The sequence below is a fragment of the Camellia sinensis genome, chromosome 15 (genome assembly GCF_055761805.1).
Source record: "Camellia sinensis isolate YWXY chromosome 15, ASM5576180v1, whole genome shotgun sequence".
Classification (NCBI taxonomy): domain Eukaryota; kingdom Viridiplantae; phylum Streptophyta; class Magnoliopsida; order Ericales; family Theaceae; genus Camellia; species Camellia sinensis.
The window spans coordinates 10,716,425-10,735,418 of NC_138975.1; the positions used below are offsets into that span (position 1 = coordinate 10,716,425).

Here is an 18,994-nt window from a genome sequence, read left to right on the forward strand (position 1 = left end):
GTGCTTTTTGTTTCAGAGAATCAGAGTAAAATTTTACTGTGGTCCGAATCCTCTGTTTACAATGAGAGTAAAATTTTACTTTTATGCAGAGTAAAATTTTACTTTTATACAGAGTAAAATTTTACTTTCAAATTCAGGCCGCAACATTTTACTCTTAGATTCAGAGTAAAATTTTACTCTTATGCAGAGTAAAATTTTACTCTTATGTACTTTTAGATTCCTTTTGTAACATTTTACTCCTATATCAGAGTAAAATTTTACTCTGCTTGATTGCTCTGTTTACAATGAGAGTAAAATTTTACATTTATACAGAGTAAAATTTTACTTTCAAATTCAGGCCGCAACATTTTTACTCTTAAATTCAGAGTAAAATTTTACTCTTATGCAGAGGAAAATTTTACTTTTTTGCAGAATAAAATTTTACTTTTAGATTCCTTTTGTAACATTTTACTCCTATATCAGAGTAAAATTTTACTCTGGTTCGATTGCTCTGTTTACAATGAGAGTAAAATTTTACTTTTATACAGAGTAAAATTTTACTTTCAAATTCAGGCCGCAACATTTTACTCTTAGATTTAGAGTAAAATTTTACTCTTATGCAAAGTAAAATTTTACTTTTATGCAGAATAAAATTTTACTTTTAGATTCCTTTTGTAACATTTTACTCCTATATCAGAGTAAAATTTTACTTTTATGCAGAGTAAAATTTTACTGTTAATTGATTGCAGATTTGTAAAATGGTTCCACCTCTTATGTTGTTATGCAAGTATGGTGATCGTACCATTATGTTCAAGGTTATGTCAAACTGCACGTTAAAGGATTTAACTGATTTCTTAAGTTGTAAATTGAAGAAGTTTGACAATAGTGGTTGCATACTGTTATCGTGCTGTTTGCCTGGACATTCGCAATGCATGATTGATGATGATTCTGATTTTCAGAATATGTTGTCGCTTGTTTATCCCCTTGGTGTTGACCGGGTTGATGTGACTATTACTGAAATGGGCATTTCAAATGAAAAACATGGAGTTGGAGAATCAGGGGACGCTATTGGATCCAACATTACTGATGATGAAATGGATTTACTCCATATGTTTTGTCAACATGAAGAAAGGACTTTGTTGTCTTGTGGATGGGTGAATGGAATTACTCATGTAGGTCAAAGATTTATTGGAGGTGCAAAGGATTTTCGGACTGCATTATGTAAATATGCCATTGAGATAGGATTTGAGTTTGTGTATGTGAAGAATGAGAAGTGTCGGGTCACTGCTGTGTGTTCAATGCGGGAGTCAAAAGCTTGTTTATGGCGAGTACATGCATCTCTGGAAAGTGCTAATAATTTTTTCTACATTAGGACTCTACATGATGAGCATACTTGTGGAGCTGCAGTTCGTACTTCTAAAAACTCAAGGATGAGTTCAAATTTGATTGCAAGTTTGATTGTTAATGAAGTTCGTAGGAATCCCCAAACTCGTCCAATTGATGTTGTGCGTCAATTTACAGATCAACACGGGCTCACCATTACGTACAATCACGCTTGGTTGGGAGTTGAGAAAGCTAGGACTACTACTTTTGGAGATTTCTCTATGTCTTATGATGAGATTCGGTGGTATATGGATATTGTGATGAGCACAAATCCTGGTAGCTATTTGCGTCTTGACTATAACCATCAAAGTGGACGGTTCAAGAGGTTTTTTGTTGCATTTAATGCTTCCATTCAAGGGTTTAGGCATTGTCGTCCTCTATTGTTTATCGATGGAACTTTTCTGAAGGGGAAATATAAGGGCACCTTGTTAATAGCTACAGCGAAGGATGGGGATCACGGTAGATATTACTATAGTTTATTCCAAAGTAACAAGTTACTTATTCTCAGATTAACATGTTATTGTTATTCAGAGTAAAAATCTACTTTATTTGTCCTTTTTGTTTAAGATACTTACTAATTGTAAAATGTTATTTTTCAGGTTTTTTCCCGCTTGCAACGACAATTGTCGATACAGAGACTACAGACAGTTGGGAATGGTTTTTTATGCATTTGTCGAATATATTGTTGGATGAAAGACCAATTACCTTCATATCTGATCGGAACGCTGGACTTTTGGAGGCTTTACCCAAGTTTTTACCTACTGCTTACCACTATTTTTGTCTCCAACACTTGAAGGCCAATTTGAGGGATAGGTTCTCTAGTCCAAGTTTCAGCAATACTTTCAGGAGTAGAATAGTTTTTTTGTTTTCTTTGTGTGCTTACGCTCCGACAGTGGGATGTTTTAATCAGTGCTTGAAAGAATTACAAGATAAGAGAAAAGGGATCGTTTGTGGGTTTCTATCCAATTTGCCCTATGACAAGTGGACTAATGCATATTTTAAAGGACAAAAATACGGTGAAATGCACTCGAATGTGGCAGAGTCTTTCAATTCATGGATCCGTCAAGCTCGTCATTTGCCCACTACAAAGATGATTGATTCAATTAGGTTGAAGATCATGGATTTGATGTCGAGAAGGAGAGAACAAGCTAAGAAATGGAATACTTTTCTTTGTCCGGAGATGGATTCAACATTAGTAAATGCTCTTAAAAGTGGAAGAACTTGGTTGGTTAGTCGTTCAAGTGATCACGTTTTTGAGGTTCAATCCCGGCCATCGGTTAGCGTTGACCTCTTGAATAGAACTTGCTCATGTTACCAATGGCAATTGAATGGATTTCTTTGTGCTCATGCGGCGACTGCTATCCAAAAGAGCCGAGGTGATTTGTATGCACATGTGGAACCATTTTATTACACTAGCAAGTTCAAAGATTGCTATGCTGAGTCCATTTATCCAATACCCACTGTTGAGAAACCTCTTGTAGCTATGGATGATCTTGTTGTTCTTCCTTCAATTTGTAAGAAGCCACCTGGTAGGCCAAGGAAGAATAGGATCCCATCTAGGGGTGAGAAGATAAGACGAGTACAGTGTGGTAGATGCGAGAAGTACGGTCATAATAGGAAAACTTGCAAGGAGGCATTGCCGTGAAAGACATTATTGATTTTATAATAGAAGTATGAAAATAATGCAGTTCTTCTACAATAAGTAGTCCATAGCAATAATAGTATAGTCTCTTAGACTAGATTTGTCAGGAGACATTGCAATAAAAGACATTTTTACTATGTTCTTGAATGGTTGTCTGTTCTAGTTTCTGATTTGTTTTGTCGTTGAATGGTTGTCTATGGGTGTGAGGAGCTTGTGGTTTCACAGTAAAATTTTACTATGTTCAGAGTAAAATGTTACTTTTATATTAAAATTTTACCTTATTTCAAAGTAAAATTTTACTTTTATGGAGGGTAAAATTTTACTTTAGTGCAGAGTAACATTTTGCTTTTAGATTTAGAGTCCAAATTTTACTCGCCCTTCAGAGTAAAATTTTACTTTCATACAGAGTAAAATTTTACTTTTGTACAGAGTAAAATTTTACTTTTAGATTTAGAGTCCAAATATTACTCGCCTTTCAGAGTAAAATTTTACTTTCATACAGAGTAAAATTTTACTTTTATACAGAGTAAAATTTTACTTATTCCGGCTGTAACATTTTGCTCTTAGATTCAGAGTGTACATTTTATTCTTATTTCAAAGTAAAATTTTACTTTTATGCAAAGTAAAATTTTACTTTCAGATTCTTCTGGTAACATTTTACTCTTATTTCAGAGTAAAATTTTACTTTTATGCAGAGTAAAATTTTACTTTTAGATACAGAGTGCAATAATTTACTCATCTTTCAAAATATAAAGTAAAATTTTACTTTTATGCAGAGTAAAAGTTTACTTCATTTTAGAGTAAAATTTTACTTCATTTCAAAGTAAAATTTTGCATTATTTCAGAAAATATGTTAGTCCCCTTAGAAAAACATTTCCAACTTGCACCAAAATCCACAACACACAAACTCCCCTGATGATCATCATGCAATCTTTGTGCAAAAAAAATCTAACAACACAACTACATATATCATCAACATTCATTCCCACTCAAAACAACATTCATAGCAACATTCATTTCACTTACATTTCCAGTCAAAACAAAATTCATAGCAACATTCATTCCAACATTCATAGCAACATTCAGTCAAAAAAAATTTAAGCCTCTACCTGTATCATTGTATTCTATCCATAACAACATTCATTCCCAATCAAAACAAATATCCTTGTATAATAATCACCAAACTACAGTAAAATTTACTAGAACAATAGACATAGCATCTACTATCTAATACTCTTTTAGTATTCTTTCACTTACAATTACTTTTTCACCGCTCTTTCATTTACAAAAACTGAAATTACAAAAATTATTCACAGTAGTTCCCCAGAACTTGTCCACATTGTCATCCTTGAGGTCTTAGCTCTTGCCCATTTTTTTTTGAGGTTGAACTGTTCCTCAGTCCATGCTTTTGGATAATCATTCAAAAATTGATGCACTATTGACGCTCGAAAATTGTTAATTTCATCATCTTCCATAGAATTTGCAATAGGCTCATCTCTTATGATTTGGCGCATGATATAACATACAATAATTCCACAATTAACACTGTTAAATAAAAATCAATATCTTGTTAGATTTAGTCAAATTTAAAAACTACCAATTCAAGCATGTAATAGTAGCGTGAAATACTTACGATGTTGAGCGTTGTTGTGGACTATCTTTCACCGAAACCAAGTTTGCAAACTTTTTTCTACCTCTCTTCGTTTTGTTGGCCAACTTGCTATCCACATATGTTATCTAACATCATTGCATAATTGTTTGGCCACGATTAAATTCAAGAATAAAACACAACAAAAAATTACTGTTAATATGATGCAAAGCACTTACAATCTTTTTTGCATCCTTAAGGTAAGGATCTTCTCTGTTGTCTCTTAGCCTTAAAGAATTGTAATGTCTCCACTCATCAAGTTCAGTGTCAAATACAAGAAGTGTCCAGTGGTAGGGTTTTTCTTCCTTTTTGTTCCCATTGGAATTCATGCAAAAATGAAGGTATCTATATCCACTCAAATCATGTTCAAGGACTTTATCAATTAAATGATTTCTCAGCTCCCCATAACCCTATTTCACTAAAGACTGCATTTAATCATATAAGAGTGTCATGTCTCAAGTTGTGTTAGTGACACACTGTATGAGTTGTCAATCTTTGGCAAACCAAATAGTAAAAATTAACTCCAAAATACAGTACAATGTTACACTAAACCATAGTAAAAATTTATCAATTCAAACTAAATACAAATTGATGGCTTACCCAACAAAGGCTTGAGAAAAAGAATGATTTATTCTTTTCTGGCTTCTTGACTTGTTGCTCAATCTCAAGCATTTCTATGAAGCTGTCAATAACCTACAAAAATAAAAATCAATTAAATATATGTTAATAAAATAAACTATTTTTAGTTATTAAAGTGAACACTAGTCATTGAAACTTGTATGGCCACTTACATTATTTGCAGTATCACCATCTCTCAGAATTGCATCCACATCATGCAATGTAACATAGACTCTATTTCCTGTGCCGGACCATATGATTGCACTAGTCATAAGGTGTTGCAGTTTGATAACAGTAAAAATCTGTTGTTTGACAAAATTAAAATGGTCTTACTCTGTGGTTTCCAAATTGTAAATCTTGTTCAGTAGACACTTATCATTCTCATCAAGCAATTTGTATATTGCAGCCTTATCTGGAAACAAAACCCTTTCAATTGGCTTTGCTTGGCTTAGAGACAAGTTGTCAACACAAATCACTTCTTTTGACATCACTTCAATTGCTTGTTTTGTGGTCTTTTTTTTCTTTGCCTCTCTTGGCTCACATTCAAAATCAAACATCTCTTTTTTCTTCCTGGCCTTGATTTTGATTTTCCTGACCATGGATGTTTGCAATGGCTTTACGACTATAGGTGATTCTTTCAATGTACTTTGAATCCCATTGTTTTGCTCTTGTTCTACTCCTTCAGCATGTGGCATTTCTTTAGAAGCAAAACCTTGGGTAGCTGCATGAACTGCATTTTCTTCAATCTGTTCAACCAACTGTTTATTTTCAGATTCGAGTACTTCAATCTCCTTTCTCAGTTTCTCCATTTCTTTCTCTGTGTTGCTCATCTTTTCCATCGTTTCTTTTGTTTTTGCCTCTTGATCCTCTTCTATTTTTTGCATTGTTTCCCTCATTTTCTTCAGTTCTTCAACCAACGCCATATTCTCACTTTTCAGCCTTTTGTTTTCCTTTTGAAGATCAATGAAGTCCTTCAAAGGTTGATCATCTCCTAAAGCTTCAGCTACATGATCTTCATCTTCTTCAGTCTCCAAATTTTCCTCCATGTCCAATGCATCTTCTTTAGTCTCCAAATTTTCCTCCATGTCCAATGCATCTTCTTCAGTCTCCAAATTTTCCTCTATTTCCAATGCATCTTCTTCATCATCATTGCAAATGAGGGCCATTTCTTCTCTGGAAATGGGCTTCAGTTCATTGTGATTTACCTGCATTTGAAAAATAGAAAAAGAAAAGAAGCCAGCAATTAAGCAAACTTTAACAACTAGAGTAAAATTTTACTCTGTTTCAAAGTAAAAGTTTACTCTGATTGTAAGTAAACTTTTACTCTAATTTTAAGTAAACATTTACTCTGTTCAAGAGTAAGTAAAAGTTTACTCTGATTTAAAGTAAACTTTTACTCTGATTTAAAATAAACTTTTACTCTGACTGTAAGTAAAATTTTACTCTGATTTAAAGTAAACTTTTACTCTAATTTAAAGTAACCTTTTACTCTGTTCAAGAGTAATTAAAATTTTACTCTGACTGCAAGTAAAAGTTTACTCTGATTTAAAGTAAAAGTTTACTCTGATTTAAACTTTTACTCTGTTAAAGAGTAAGTAAAATTTTACTCTGATTGTAAGTAAACTTTTACTCTGATTTAAAGTAAACTTTTACTCTCTTTAAGAGTAAGTAAAATTTTACTCTGTTTCAAAGTAAAAGTTTACTTTGATTGTAAGTACAATTTTACTCTGTTCAAGAGTAAGTGAAATTTTACTATGTTTCAAAGTAAAAGTTTACTCTGATTGTAAGTAAACTTTTACTCTGTTCAAGAGTAAGATTTTATTATGTAAGTATAATTTTAAACAAAGTGAACCAGTAAGGCTGAGTTTGGAAAGATGATACCTCTTCGAGCTTTAGTGTTTGCAATGACCTCTTCATTAGCTTTTTCCTCAATGTTGATAAGTCCTATCGAAGGAGCCTTGGACACAAATTTTTTCCTTGAGGTTGAATGAGGGTAGTATGCTCGCATAACCAGTACTATAAAATAAAAAATCAAAATTAGTCAATTCTCTAAAGATACATTGCATAATATTTAAAATAGTTCAATTTACTTACCAAAAGAGGAAGTACACATCCAGTGACATTTTCAGGACTTCCTAATGAAGAATGGATTGAAGTAGTCAACGTGGATGCAACTGCAGTCGACCATGCATACGAATTCATCATTTCCAAATCTTCTACAAGGGCGACAAAGGCACATCCAACTGTTAGACCAGTTGTTGGTAATAACAAAGTCGCCATAACAAATAGACACATTATTCGTGCAACATCCTCAACATCAACTCTCGTTGTGCCTTCCAACGCATCTCCTAATGCCTCTCGCAAACTCTTTACAGATATTCTTGACATATTACGAAACCTTCTCTGCACAAAAGGTGATTCTTGTTTCTTCCCATATGACACATCTACTTTTTTCATTGCCGATTTTATCCCAAAAATCAAAGTAACATCACTGTCCCGTATGTCACATGTTTTCCTCTCAAGCTTAAATCCCTTTGCATGAAAGTCATAAGATTTGATCACATCCATGACATTATCATCAACTTTCTTGAACTTCTTTAACACCACATCATCTTTCTTCCAAAAACATTTAAACAACATCCCAAAAGGTGTTCTCTCAAGGGCAGTAATGTGTCTTTTAGTGAACCTCGTGTCTTGCATTATGTTTATCAATGAAATAATATTTGACCTATATTGTTTCATATAGTTCTCCCTCTCCCGTACTCCATGTACAATATTCAACTTCAAAGGACTTTCTTCACTACTTTTGCTCTTTTTTTTAGGGACTTTCTTATTTTGTATAACCGTTGGTGGAACTTCAAAATCATCATCATCATCATCACCACATTTGCTTCTTCTAACAACCATTTTCAAACACTAAAAAGTTTCCCTATATCAACAGTGTAACATTTTACTATAAACAACAATGTGACAAAACAAATAAACACTAAACAAAATGTACAAGCATTGTAATGAGACAGTAAAATTTTACTCAGTTTGGCAGTAAAACTTTACTTTTATTGAAAGTAAAATTTTACTCTGATTGGAAGTAAAATTTTACTCTGAAAAATTCATGAAGCAAGTGAATTCGAAAGCATTGAAATTGCAGGACCAAAACACTACAGAAATCAAAGCGTAATGAGCAAAGGCTAGAGTTAAAGTAAAATTTTACTCTCATTATAAACAAGTGAATCTGAAAGTAAAACTTTAATTTTATTGAAAGTAAAATTTTACTCTGATTGGAAGTAAAATTTTACTCTGAAAAATTTATGAAGCAAGTGAATTTGAAAACATTGAAATTGCAGGACCAAAACACTACAGAAATCAAAGCGTAATGAGCAAAGGCTAGAATTAAAGTAAAATTTTACTCTGTAATAAGTAAAATTTTACTCATTATAAACAAGTGAATCTGAAAGTAAAACTTTACTTTTACTGAAAGAAAATTTTTACTCTGATTGGAAGTAAAATTTTACTCTGAAAAATTCATGAAGCAAGTCAATTTGAAAGCATTGAAATTGCAGGACCAAAACACTACAGAAATCAAAGCGTAATGAGCAAAGGCTAGCGTTAAATTAAAATTTTACTCTGTATTAAGTAAAATTCTACTCTCATTATAAATAAATGAATTTGAAAGCATTGAAATGTCAGGACCAAAACACTACAGAAATCAAAGCGTAATGAGCAAAGGCTAGAGTTAAAGTAAAATTTTACTCTGTAATAAGTAAAATTTTACTCTCATTATAAGCAAGTGAATTTGAAAGCATTGAAATGCCAGGACCAAAACACTACAGAAATCAAAGGGCAATGAGTAAAGGCTAGAGTTAAAGTAAAATTTTACTCTGTAATAATTAAAATTTTACTCTCATTATAAGCAAGTGAATTTGAAAGCATTGAAATGGCAGGACCAAAACACTATATAAATCAAAGCGTAATGAACAAATGCTATATTTAAAGTAAAATTTTACTCTGTAATAAGTAAAATTTTACTCTCATTATAAGTAAAATTTTACTCTGGTTGGAAGTAAAATTTTACTCTGAAAAATTCATGAAGCAAGTGAATTTCAAAGCATTGAAATTACAGGACCAAAACACTACAGAAATCAAAACGTAATGAGCAAAGGCTAGAGTTAAAGTAAAATTTTACTCTGTAATTTCGAAATACCTACATTAGTTTTCAAAATTTTTAAACCTTAACATTCTCACATGATTTAGTAATTTAAAGTATTCTAAGATAATGATAAAATTTTTAGAACAGATGATCCTTGGTCCAACCAAAAATCCCAAATTCTACTCACCCAACGTAATCTCATACACCACTCCCAAAATGAAAACAAACCCACGCAGACTTCATAATATGGAAAATCTAGCAGAAAGAGAAAAAAATCACCTGTAAAATGTGTGTCCAAGAGAGAGAGTAAAGCGTAATGCCGAGTTTGATTCGAGCCCAAGCGACGAACCTGTAACCTTGCTAGGGTTTCAATCGACGAAATTGTAATGAAGTAGCTCCAGAGAGCGAGAGTAATGAGACTCAGAGAAGGGTTACAATCGTTGCTAGGGATTTCGAATGATGATATTCAGAGGAGAGGAGGGTTTTCAATCGATGAAACAGAGTGAAGGGAGAGAAACGGTGTAATTGTTTCATATTTCCCCCCTTATATATGGATGGGCATTTCAGTCAATTCATGCTATTTTTTTAATTGAGGGCTTTTGGGGCCATTGTTTTCATCCGTGGGCTTGAGACAAAATAGGCCTCATGGAAGGGGCTTCTCACCAAAAATCCCTTGAAGGTATAGTAGCCTGATAAAATATTTAAATAATAAATTTTGTTCTTTATATAAGACTTTATAATTATGATGAGGTTTTAAAAGTATAATTTTTTTTTTAGTCCTTTTAACAATAAAACAAAAATAAGATGGGTTTATAGCCAAATTTCTCTTAAAAATATTACTATAACTTCATTTTTAGTATTCTTTTTTATAAGTCATGTCCGTAGATATTTGTAATTCATTCAGATTTTTTGTATATTATTTTATAAAATTGAATTACTGAAGAATACACAACCGTTTGAAAAGTATGTTAGTTATATAATATTTTTGGAATAAGTGTACGTGTGATGCTTCAATTTAATTTTTGTTGATTAAGTAGTGGGATCTATTAATTTTATGTTGTATTTTATAAAATAACAAAATAAATCTCACAAAATAAATGATGTGAAGTATTATTCAAAACTTGTATGCCACTTTGAATTTGAAACAAAGTTTGAAAATTTTATCAAAACTACAAATGCGATAAGTCAAGTCACTATTAAAAGGGAATTATTATATGGAAAATGATTTATCCCCCTAATTTTTTTCTCCCGAATCCCCCGAAATCACAGAGGAGAGAAAGAGAGGGGAAAGAGAAGAGAGGGGAAGAGGAGGCAGGTCTCAGCCGTCGCAGCCCTCTACCCGATCGTCGCAGCCTCCGCCGTCACCTCCGCCAGATCGTCGCAGCCTCGCCTCCGTCGTCGCCTCCGCAGGTCTGCCGTCGCAGCCCCGCCCCTCGCAGCCCCTGCCTCTGCCGCCTCCGCCCCCCGCCTCCGCTTCCGCCCCATTTGTTGGGCCCCCTCCAGTCCCTCCTCCTCCCGTTCCAGTCCCTCCTCCTCCCTCTCCTCCTCCCTCCTCCTTCTTCTTCTTCCATCTTCTTCTTCGTTTTTGATTCAACCAAAAAAAAAAAAAAAAAAAAAAGGCAAAAACGACATCGTTTTTGCCTTTAGGGGGATTCGGGGAGCCTGTTTTCGAGCGACGTAGCATTGCTCTTATTATATATCATCAATTTTTTATTAGATATGTCAAGATATTATTCCTTGTTAAAAAAATATATATAATTTTTAAACTAAAAAAATATAAATATTCACTAAAGATATAAAAATAAATAAATAAAAAATCGATGAGATATATAATATTTATATATATATATATATATATATAAACTTGAAATATAAAGTATAACTCTCTTGCACGTTGTTATTTCAATAGGCAAATTAGTCATGCCTTTCATATTTAGTATAATATAATATGTAGTCAATACAACAAGATTAGGACATTGCAATAACCTCCTCACCTTTCTAATAGCTCCATTTCTTCTTCATGGAAAGGCCAAAGGGCCTACGAAGATATTGATATCCTACTAACCAATTTGCCAATTGAATTTTGATAAAGGTGGCCCCAACACATTAATTTCTATTTTCACACTACTATTTTTTTTCATTCTGATATTATTTATTGAACTCATTTCGGTACCTAGATAATTGGATTTCATTCTATAGTTGATATTCAAATCATGAATTTTTAATATTGGAAGAAGTTACAAATCACCAAGCCAATTTTAAAATAATTACACTATAGGTGAAATTTTTTTTTCCATGTAAATTTAACGCAATAAAAAAGATTTGTACCATCCCCAAAAGAGGCATACATACCATCATGAAAATGAGAATACTTGAAAATATAATTTTTTTTCTTGAATTGTGTTTACATCGTGGATTGAGTAAAAATTTAGAAAGAAAAAAAATAAGTTAAATATAAATGAAATATTATTAATACATTTCATTTCACTCACTGTTTTTTACTTTTTGTTTTTAAATTTCTATCCAAATTCGTAATCTATCACTCATATTTTAACGAAAAAATGGCATGATTGAAAAGTTTTGAAATTTTTTTGTAGTGGGATGTTGCCAAATTGGCATTAATATTTTGTCATCACGTACACAAAAATGTCTCTTGACTTTGAAGCAAAGCTAAACAAACAAAATGTGCGATTGTGACGTAGCTGGTATGCAAAGCTAAAACAGGGTTCCCCACCTCTTCTGCTTCTTCTTCTTGTTGGGGTTTGTTAGTGGGTACCCACGTCTGACCCCCCCTAGTTTGTTCAGAAGGCTGCGCTCTCTCTCTCTCTCTCTCTCTCTCTCTCTGCAACAAATCTTCTTGGCTTTCCTCCTCACTCTGACCCTCTTCGGCTTGCTTTTCTCTCAGCCATTTTCTCTTGGTGCTTTAGTTCTTCCTCATCTCTCAGGTAACCCTCTCTCACTCTCATATATATATATACATATATATCCAATATGAAGTTCCAAGATCTAATGTTTCATGCTGCCCAATTCTCACATTTTGTCTTTGTGTGTGTATTTTTGTTGCATGGAATTTTCTTTTCTTTCTTTTCTCACATTTTGTGTGTGTGTGTGCGTGTTTTTGTTGCATGGGATTTTCTTTTCTTTTCTTTTTTTTGTCCTCTGTTTTCTCACCTTAAGCATTCTTGCTATATATGCATATTTGTATTTTCTGTTTTTCTCTCATCATCTTTTCTGCCAATACTTGAAAGTTCTTTTCAACACATTAACTTCTAATAATTCAACTATTTAAAACAACTTTTTCATCAATAGTTCTACGGACACAGAATAAACCACATAATCGACCACATAAAATTACATTTATGATTGATTCTGTAGTTGATTATGTGTCCATAGTCTTGTTGTTTTTTTCATGGGGAATTTTTTTTTAAGGCCCTAATATTAAGATTTTATAAGATGAATGACATATAGTATTTTTATTTTAGTTGGGGTCCTTTAACATTTTCACTGAAAAAATTCGACACAGAAAAATTTCGTCCCGACACAAAGATATTTCAATTTTCACTGAGAAATTTCGAAAATTTCTCTAGTATGATATGATCATAGAGAAATTTTATTAAGGGATCGTAGTTAATAAAAAAAATATATTCTCCTACTATCTAAAATTGGAAAGGGATGATTCACTAATTTTCTTTTTTTGTCATTGAACTAAAAAACAGGGAGGTACTAATTTGAGTATCTCTTATTGATGATTAGAAAATTACAATACTTTATTGTGTCTATGCCTTTATAATAAATAAGAGTGTATGGTAAAAAATATTACAAATACATGGAAAAGTTTGAGACTTTCATTATTAATATTGATAAAGTTTATCATTGATTTGTAATTTATTTTCAAACCTTCTACCGATTTGTTATTTTTCCTAAAAACATAAGACATTTTACATTAGATTGTCACATAGAAGTTTTATTGAGAAAATTATCAGAATCTATGCCAGAGGATTTAATTAACCATGTTGTGTGTGTGTTGTAGCATATAAAAGACTCAAAATTGTTGTTCTGTTCTTTTTAAAAGCTAGTAATTAAAATTGAGGGCATAATGAGATATACATAGATTGCATCCTTCTATTTGAAGTAGGAATTTCAAATATTTACTTGTACTGCTTTGCCACCTGGTTTTTCAAAATACTTTGCTTCACACAGTGGGTTTCTGAAATTCCTCACACACCCACCCACATGGTGTGTTTTAAATATCAACCAATATGTATAGGATTGATCAATACGTATTGAGATTTTGAATTTCTGATATCAATATTCATATATATTGGTTAAATATTAACTAACATATGATTGTATCACTGATACGGATAAAAATTTCTCAAAAGGCTAAGACTAATTTGATATGGACTATGATTTATGCTTTTTTTTTTTTTGGTTCTTTCATCTCCAGCATTTCCAAGTTTTGACAAGTAGAAAAAAATTCACTGAAGAGTTCATATCGCAGAAAAGAGAGGGGAAATAATGGCTTCTCTCACGCCCGGAGTACTACTCAAGCTCCTCCAAGGTATGAATTCAAATGTAAAAGTACGCGGTGAATTTCGATCCATCCTTCTACAAGTGATCAGCATTGTCCCGGCCTTAACTGGTCCCGAGCTATGGCCTAACCACGGCTTCTTCATAAAAGTCTCCGATTCATCTCATTCGACATATGTCTCATTATCAAAGGAAGACAATGAACTCATCTTAAACAACAAGCTACAACTAGGTCAATTCTTCTATGTAGAAAGGATGGATCCTGGAACACCTGTCCCTATCCTAGTAGGAGCGAGGCCAGTTCCAGGACGACATCCATTTGTGGGTAACCCAAAAGACTTAATGCAAATCTTGGAGCCCTCAGAGGGCCCAATCCAAGTTGATCACGAAGGAATTACTAATTCAAAGTCGAATGAGTTGACCGAAGTCAAAGAGGAGAACGTGAAAAAGAAATTTGTTATCAAAGAGGAGAAGGCAGCGGTTGCATCTAGGTATATGCAAGGTGTCTTGACATCGAATGCAAAAGGAAGCGGAGCAGATCAAAACAACAGTGGTGGGAAGAGCATCGACAATGAGGGTAGTGGAGCGGGTAAGAAGGTTGTGCCTGTCAAGGGCAAACTACAAGAGCTTAAAGGTCAGGTATGCTATAGGATCACTGGGTTATGAAAATAGGCACATAAAATTGTTCCTAGAAATCTATTTTTTGATGAGGAACTTCTAATCCACACAAGCATGATTTATGGGCAAAATCTGATTGATTGACAATGATCGGTATTTGCGTAACAGACACGGTCAAGTACTCCTTCACGCAATCGTGTTGAAGCACTTACATCAAAGCCAGAGGTTGTTGACACCAAGGAGGCCTTGACACCTTTGAAAAGCACGACGGTGAAACACATGACGGCCAAACTAGAAAACATCAACTTGAATTGTGTGTCAAACACGAGGGATAGAGTTCAATTGCCAGAGATGATGTCTTGGTCCTCTTTACCGGCCACCCTTTTGAAGCCCGGGAAGGTATATTTCCACTCTCATCTGCGCCTATAAGCATTAGCTTCCTACGATACTCTTCTTTACTCACTTGATATGTTGTTTCTTGTTTTTAGCTGACTAATTAGTGTAATTCTGATATGTTGATTCAAGAAAGAAAATGATCGTAGGGTTTATGATTACTTTTTCAAATTTGAAAAAACAATTGAATGTTCATCTTTAAGTGTTGTATAGTGGAATCAATACAAAATTAATTATGTCCTAATCTTTTATTGTTAATACAAGGGAATGCTTAGAAGGAGAAACTTGGCTTCTTTGGTAGCAGCAGAGGCTCAAAAAGAATCATCTACAGCTGCAATTCTTGTCAAGTGCCTCAGGTAAGTATGCCTGATTAAAAATATAAAAAAAATTGTCCACCAAACGATGATTATTTTCTCCGTTTGTTTCAGCAGAAAACTTTTTGTTTTGTTATTGACATTTGGTATGATAAAAAATGAAAGTCAATAAAAAATATTTGAGCAGAAAACGTTTTTCACTTTTGAAATGTAAAAGATGATTTCTAACTGAAGACTTACCAACGCTGAAACAGTGTTGAAGTGAAAAAAAAATTAAAAATTTCATTGACAGTATATTCTTGCATTACTCTCTGCTTTCAGTATGTTTGCTGATCTGTGCTCATCTGCATCACTAGAGAATCCCCACCTCTCTCTCACCAAGTTTTTTGCCCTTCACCAACTTATCAACCAACCAAACTCCACAGCCCCATCATCAAAGGACAAGCCACTTCATTTCTCTATCAACTCAACTCCTCAAGACAAAGACAAAGTCAAAAGAAGCAAAAAGAGAGGCCTTGAAAATGGTAGTAGAGGTACACAAAAGGCAGCTTTGAAGCCCTCAATAGAGCTAAGTGGGGTTGAAAAACAAGAATGGGCAAAAGGAGATTCTTTGAAGGAGATCAAAGAACTAAGAGAGAATCTAATTAATGAGACACAATCTTGGTTCTTGAAATTCTTGGAGGGAGCGCTTGACGCGGGGTTTCACCCAGGCGTGGCCCAGGCAGAGAAGAAAGGAAAGGAGAGTGGAGGAGGGAAGCGAATGGAGCCCGACAACCATATTGGTGTCACATTGTCACTGCTAAAGCAAGCGAATGAGTGGCTTGACAAAGTGAAAAGCACTTTTGGATCGGAGAAAAATGGGGTAGATGAGACTGTCGAACGTTTGAAGAAAAAAGTGTATGCTTGTTTGCTTGTTCATGTGGATTCGGCTGCATCAGCTCTGGAGGGCCGTTCTGATCGCGGTTGATTCAAAATAAGTGGATTAATTGGTATTTATAAATAACTTATATTAATGTTTAAGTTGTGTTTGATTTGCCAAATTCCTTGGAGGAAATTCATGGTCAATTTGGATTGGATGCAATATCTATGAAGTTTTTTTGTGTATAGTATAGGAAAATAAGGAAAAGCTCATTCAAGTCCCTTCAACTAAACTTTGAGCTTTCTAACTTAAAAGGTTTCTTTCATTATCTTACTGTGGTGTTTTGGTGTTCAAGTTCAACATGAAAATCATTTGTGCGATTCATGTTAAAACGCAAACTAAAAAGAAAATTACTTGTATTCCTTAGACAGTTCTTTTTCTTTGCTTTTGGAAAAGTACAAACACCTAAAAAATTTCATAGAAAAGTGTGCAATATTGGCTGCGCAACACTGCATTCTGTGCATTTATCTTTAAAAAAAAAAATTGTGCCCAATGTCTAATTCTATATTAATCGACATCACCCATGATCTTTAGTAAATCTTTTGACTTAAACTTTTAATATATTGATACTATTGTTTCAATTCAAATAAATAAATATATGAAGCTCTATAATGGTTTTCAATGCATTATTAGACTTATGGTCTTGATTGAGCTTCAAGGTAAGTTTCTACATTTTTTTTCCCTTTATTTATTTATTTTTATCCGATTGTAGGTCCTTTTTTTTTTTTTTTTTTTTTTTTTTTTTTTTTTTTTTTTTTTTTTTTTTTTTGATACTACTACTATGTACTAAAAAAACTCAAAAAATCAAATGTATCCACCAAATGCATTTTTAAGTGTGATCCACACCATTTCAATTTTAAATTTATATTATATATTTCACTTTTTGAACATTTCTTCTATTAGTGTTTTTGACAAGGGTATTACATTCAAAAAGAGATTGTGAGTGAGTTGTAGGCTGTGTGTGCAAAATTTGAAATGCGTCAATTGAGTGTTGAAGATTTGTAGTGTGGGCATATATAGGGTCATTTCGAAACACGGATTAAAAGTAAAAAACTAGTTTTTAATTTATTTTGAGTCACATTATTTTTTATATAAAATAATAAAAAAAAGTTTAAAAAATTAAAAAAATTAACTTTTAACCATCTTTCCAAAACACACTTATACAAAATAAAAAAAGTCAAGGTATTCAATTGATTTATGTGTGACACTGTTCATAAAGTTTAAAATTTTAATTATTAATGTTCATAAAATTTAACATTGATCTGAAATTATATTAAAAAATTTACACTAAATTATACTTGTCCCTTTATTTTTTTATGTTTTTTATATTATGTTAATTTAGTCTCATTTTATTCCTTTCACCCAACTCAATTCTTTTTTCATTGATTATAGAAAATGTTGTTTGGTAGCGATCACTTTTTACTTTCATAAATGCTAAAAATTCCAAATATTACATCAAAAACTTTATCACTCACATGAGTGTAAGTTCTACACCAATATGAGTGTTTGATAGAAATTTTTTTGTAATAATTTTGATATTCTTAACATTGCCCTTTTATTTTATCAAGAGTAAGAAAAGTGCAAAAAAATAAATAATTATAAGGGTACTCAAACAAAGGCCTATTTTTGAAATTATTGGGCCAATAGACCTAAATTTAAATTTTTTTGGGTTAAAAAAAGAAAGGAAATTTAGCCAAAACCCTTGCAATGGACCTTTATTTGGTGAAAATGACAATCTAATTTATTTTGCTTCATAAACCTCCTAAAGAGGAGGCGCATAATTGAACAAGGACGAAGTAAAAAAAATTTTTTGGACAATATTACCCATGCATATATATATATATATATATATCTCACATACTCTTTTGACAAGGGACAGTTTTTATTTTATTTTATACAAGTTTAAAAATGTTATTTATGTGTATTTTTAGTTGGTTCATTTAGCATGTACTATATTTTTTATAATAGTAAAATGTTATTATAAACCAGTGTAACACATTATTGTTTATGCCAATTTCGACGGCATTTTTTTTATTTATATTTTTTTAAGAATTTCATAATCAATATGGATTTTGTTTGACAGATGTTGATGAGAGAATTTTTAAAAATACTAATTTTATTAAAAACCAATATCTAGATAAAAAAATTATACTATTATTTTAAAATTTAAAATATTAAATTACTCACTAAGTATATTTTGGTAATAGTGGTATATTTTAGACTTTGTAAGGAAATTATTTTATATGCATTAAAATTTTATTACGAGGGACTTTGACTAAATCTCCCTTAAAAGAACATTATTTGTGTAAAAAGACACTTATCTTTTCAAAATTTATTTATCCGTCTATCTGTTAAAAAATGTCACCTATATGTACACATTTCATTTATCTATCAAATTATCTATTCAAATATTTACCTATATGTACACATGTTACTTATCTATTCTCATATTTGTTCAATATCACATATTTGTCTACTTCACTGCGACTAACTGTTGTGCGATATTGCCTACCAACACCATCGACTTTCTAGCAATTTTCCTAACCAATTTCTCGGCGACTTTCAACACGTATACTTAGGGTTGTTTTGGGAAGTTGGTAAAAAGCTGGCTTTTGGCTTTTTACCAAGCTTTTTGGCTTTTTTGAAAGTGATTTGGGAAGTTGGTAAAAAGCTGACTTTTTACTTTTTAGTTTAATATTTATTTATGGTGTCAAATCAAATTAAAATGACCAAAATACCCTTACCCAACATAAGAGAGTTATTTTTTTATTTATTTTTCATAGGCCATAATTTGTAATTTTAG

The 18,994-nt window shown here is 32.5% G+C and overlaps 3 protein-coding genes across 4 annotated transcripts; 2 read left to right on the top strand and 1 right to left on the bottom strand.

The window, feature by feature from the left end:
* Positions 1–737: 737 nt before the first annotated feature.
* Positions 738–3,007, top strand: LOC114305821 (uncharacterized). The gene is made up of 2 exons (XM_082908012.1): positions 738–1,821; positions 1,962–3,007. The coding sequence occupies exons 1-2, from the start codon at positions 738–740 to the stop codon at positions 3,005–3,007; spliced, it is 2,130 nt and encodes a 709-aa protein (XP_082764138.1).
* A 1,307-nt stretch (positions 3,008–4,314) lies between these two features.
* On the bottom strand, positions 4,315–9,170 carry LOC114319647 (uncharacterized). The gene is made up of 7 exons (XM_082908013.1): positions 7,152–9,170; positions 5,604–6,475; positions 5,444–5,534; positions 5,253–5,345; positions 4,832–5,062; positions 4,638–4,741; positions 4,315–4,549 (listed from the first exon to the last, which is right to left on the bottom strand). The coding sequence occupies exons 1-7, from the start codon at positions 7,185–7,187 to the stop codon at positions 4,315–4,317; spliced, it is 1,662 nt and encodes a 553-aa protein (XP_082764139.1). The 5' UTR covers positions 7,188–9,170.
* A 2,995-nt stretch (positions 9,171–12,165) lies between these two features.
* Positions 12,166–16,541, top strand: LOC114305855 (protein CORTICAL MICROTUBULE DISORDERING 1). Of its 2 annotated transcripts, none has more exons than XM_028250990.2 (5): positions 12,166–12,362; positions 13,865–14,586; positions 14,734–14,964; positions 15,223–15,314; positions 15,594–16,541. In XM_028250990.2, the coding sequence occupies exons 2-5, from the start codon at positions 13,936–13,938 to the stop codon at positions 16,237–16,239; spliced, it is 1,620 nt and encodes a 539-aa protein (XP_028106791.2). In that variant the 5' UTR covers positions 12,166–12,362; positions 13,865–13,935; the 3' UTR covers positions 16,240–16,541. The 2 variants fall into 2 exon arrangements, with proteins under 2 accessions (XP_028106791.2, XP_028106792.2); XM_028250991.2 differs by having other exon boundaries at positions 12,175–12,362; positions 13,919–14,586.
* The last annotated feature ends 2,453 nt before the right edge of the window (positions 16,542–18,994 follow it).

Bases quoted from the DNA above. Each gene is read 5' to 3' on its own strand.
- LOC114305821 (XM_082908012.1), top strand. From the start codon at position 738: ATGGTTCCACCTCTTATGTTGTTATGCAAGTATGGTGATCGTACCATT. The intron at 1,822-1,961 runs GTAGATATTACT...GTTATTTTTCAG, and splicing joins AGCGAAGGATGGGGATCACG to GTTTTTTCCCGCTTGCAACG.
- LOC114319647 (XM_082908013.1), bottom strand. From the start codon at position 7,187: ATGAAGAGGTCATTGCAAACACTAAAGCTCGAAGAG. The intron at 5,535-5,603 runs GTAAGACCATTT...CCTTATGACTAG, and splicing joins TACAATTTGGAAACCACAGA to TGCAATCATATGGTCCGGCA. The intron at 5,346-5,443 runs GTAAGTGGCCAT...TTATTTTTGTAG, and splicing joins ATGGTGATACTGCAAATAAT to GTTATTGACAGCTTCATAGA.
- LOC114305855 (XM_028250990.2), top strand. From the start codon at position 13,936: ATGGCTTCTCTCACGCCCGGAGTACTACTCAAGCTCCTCCAAGGTATG. The intron at 14,587-14,733 runs GTATGCTATAGG...TTTGCGTAACAG, and splicing joins TACAAGAGCTTAAAGGTCAG to ACACGGTCAAGTACTCCTTC. The intron at 15,315-15,593 runs GTAAGTATGCCT...CTCTGCTTTCAG, and splicing joins ATTCTTGTCAAGTGCCTCAG to TATGTTTGCTGATCTGTGCT.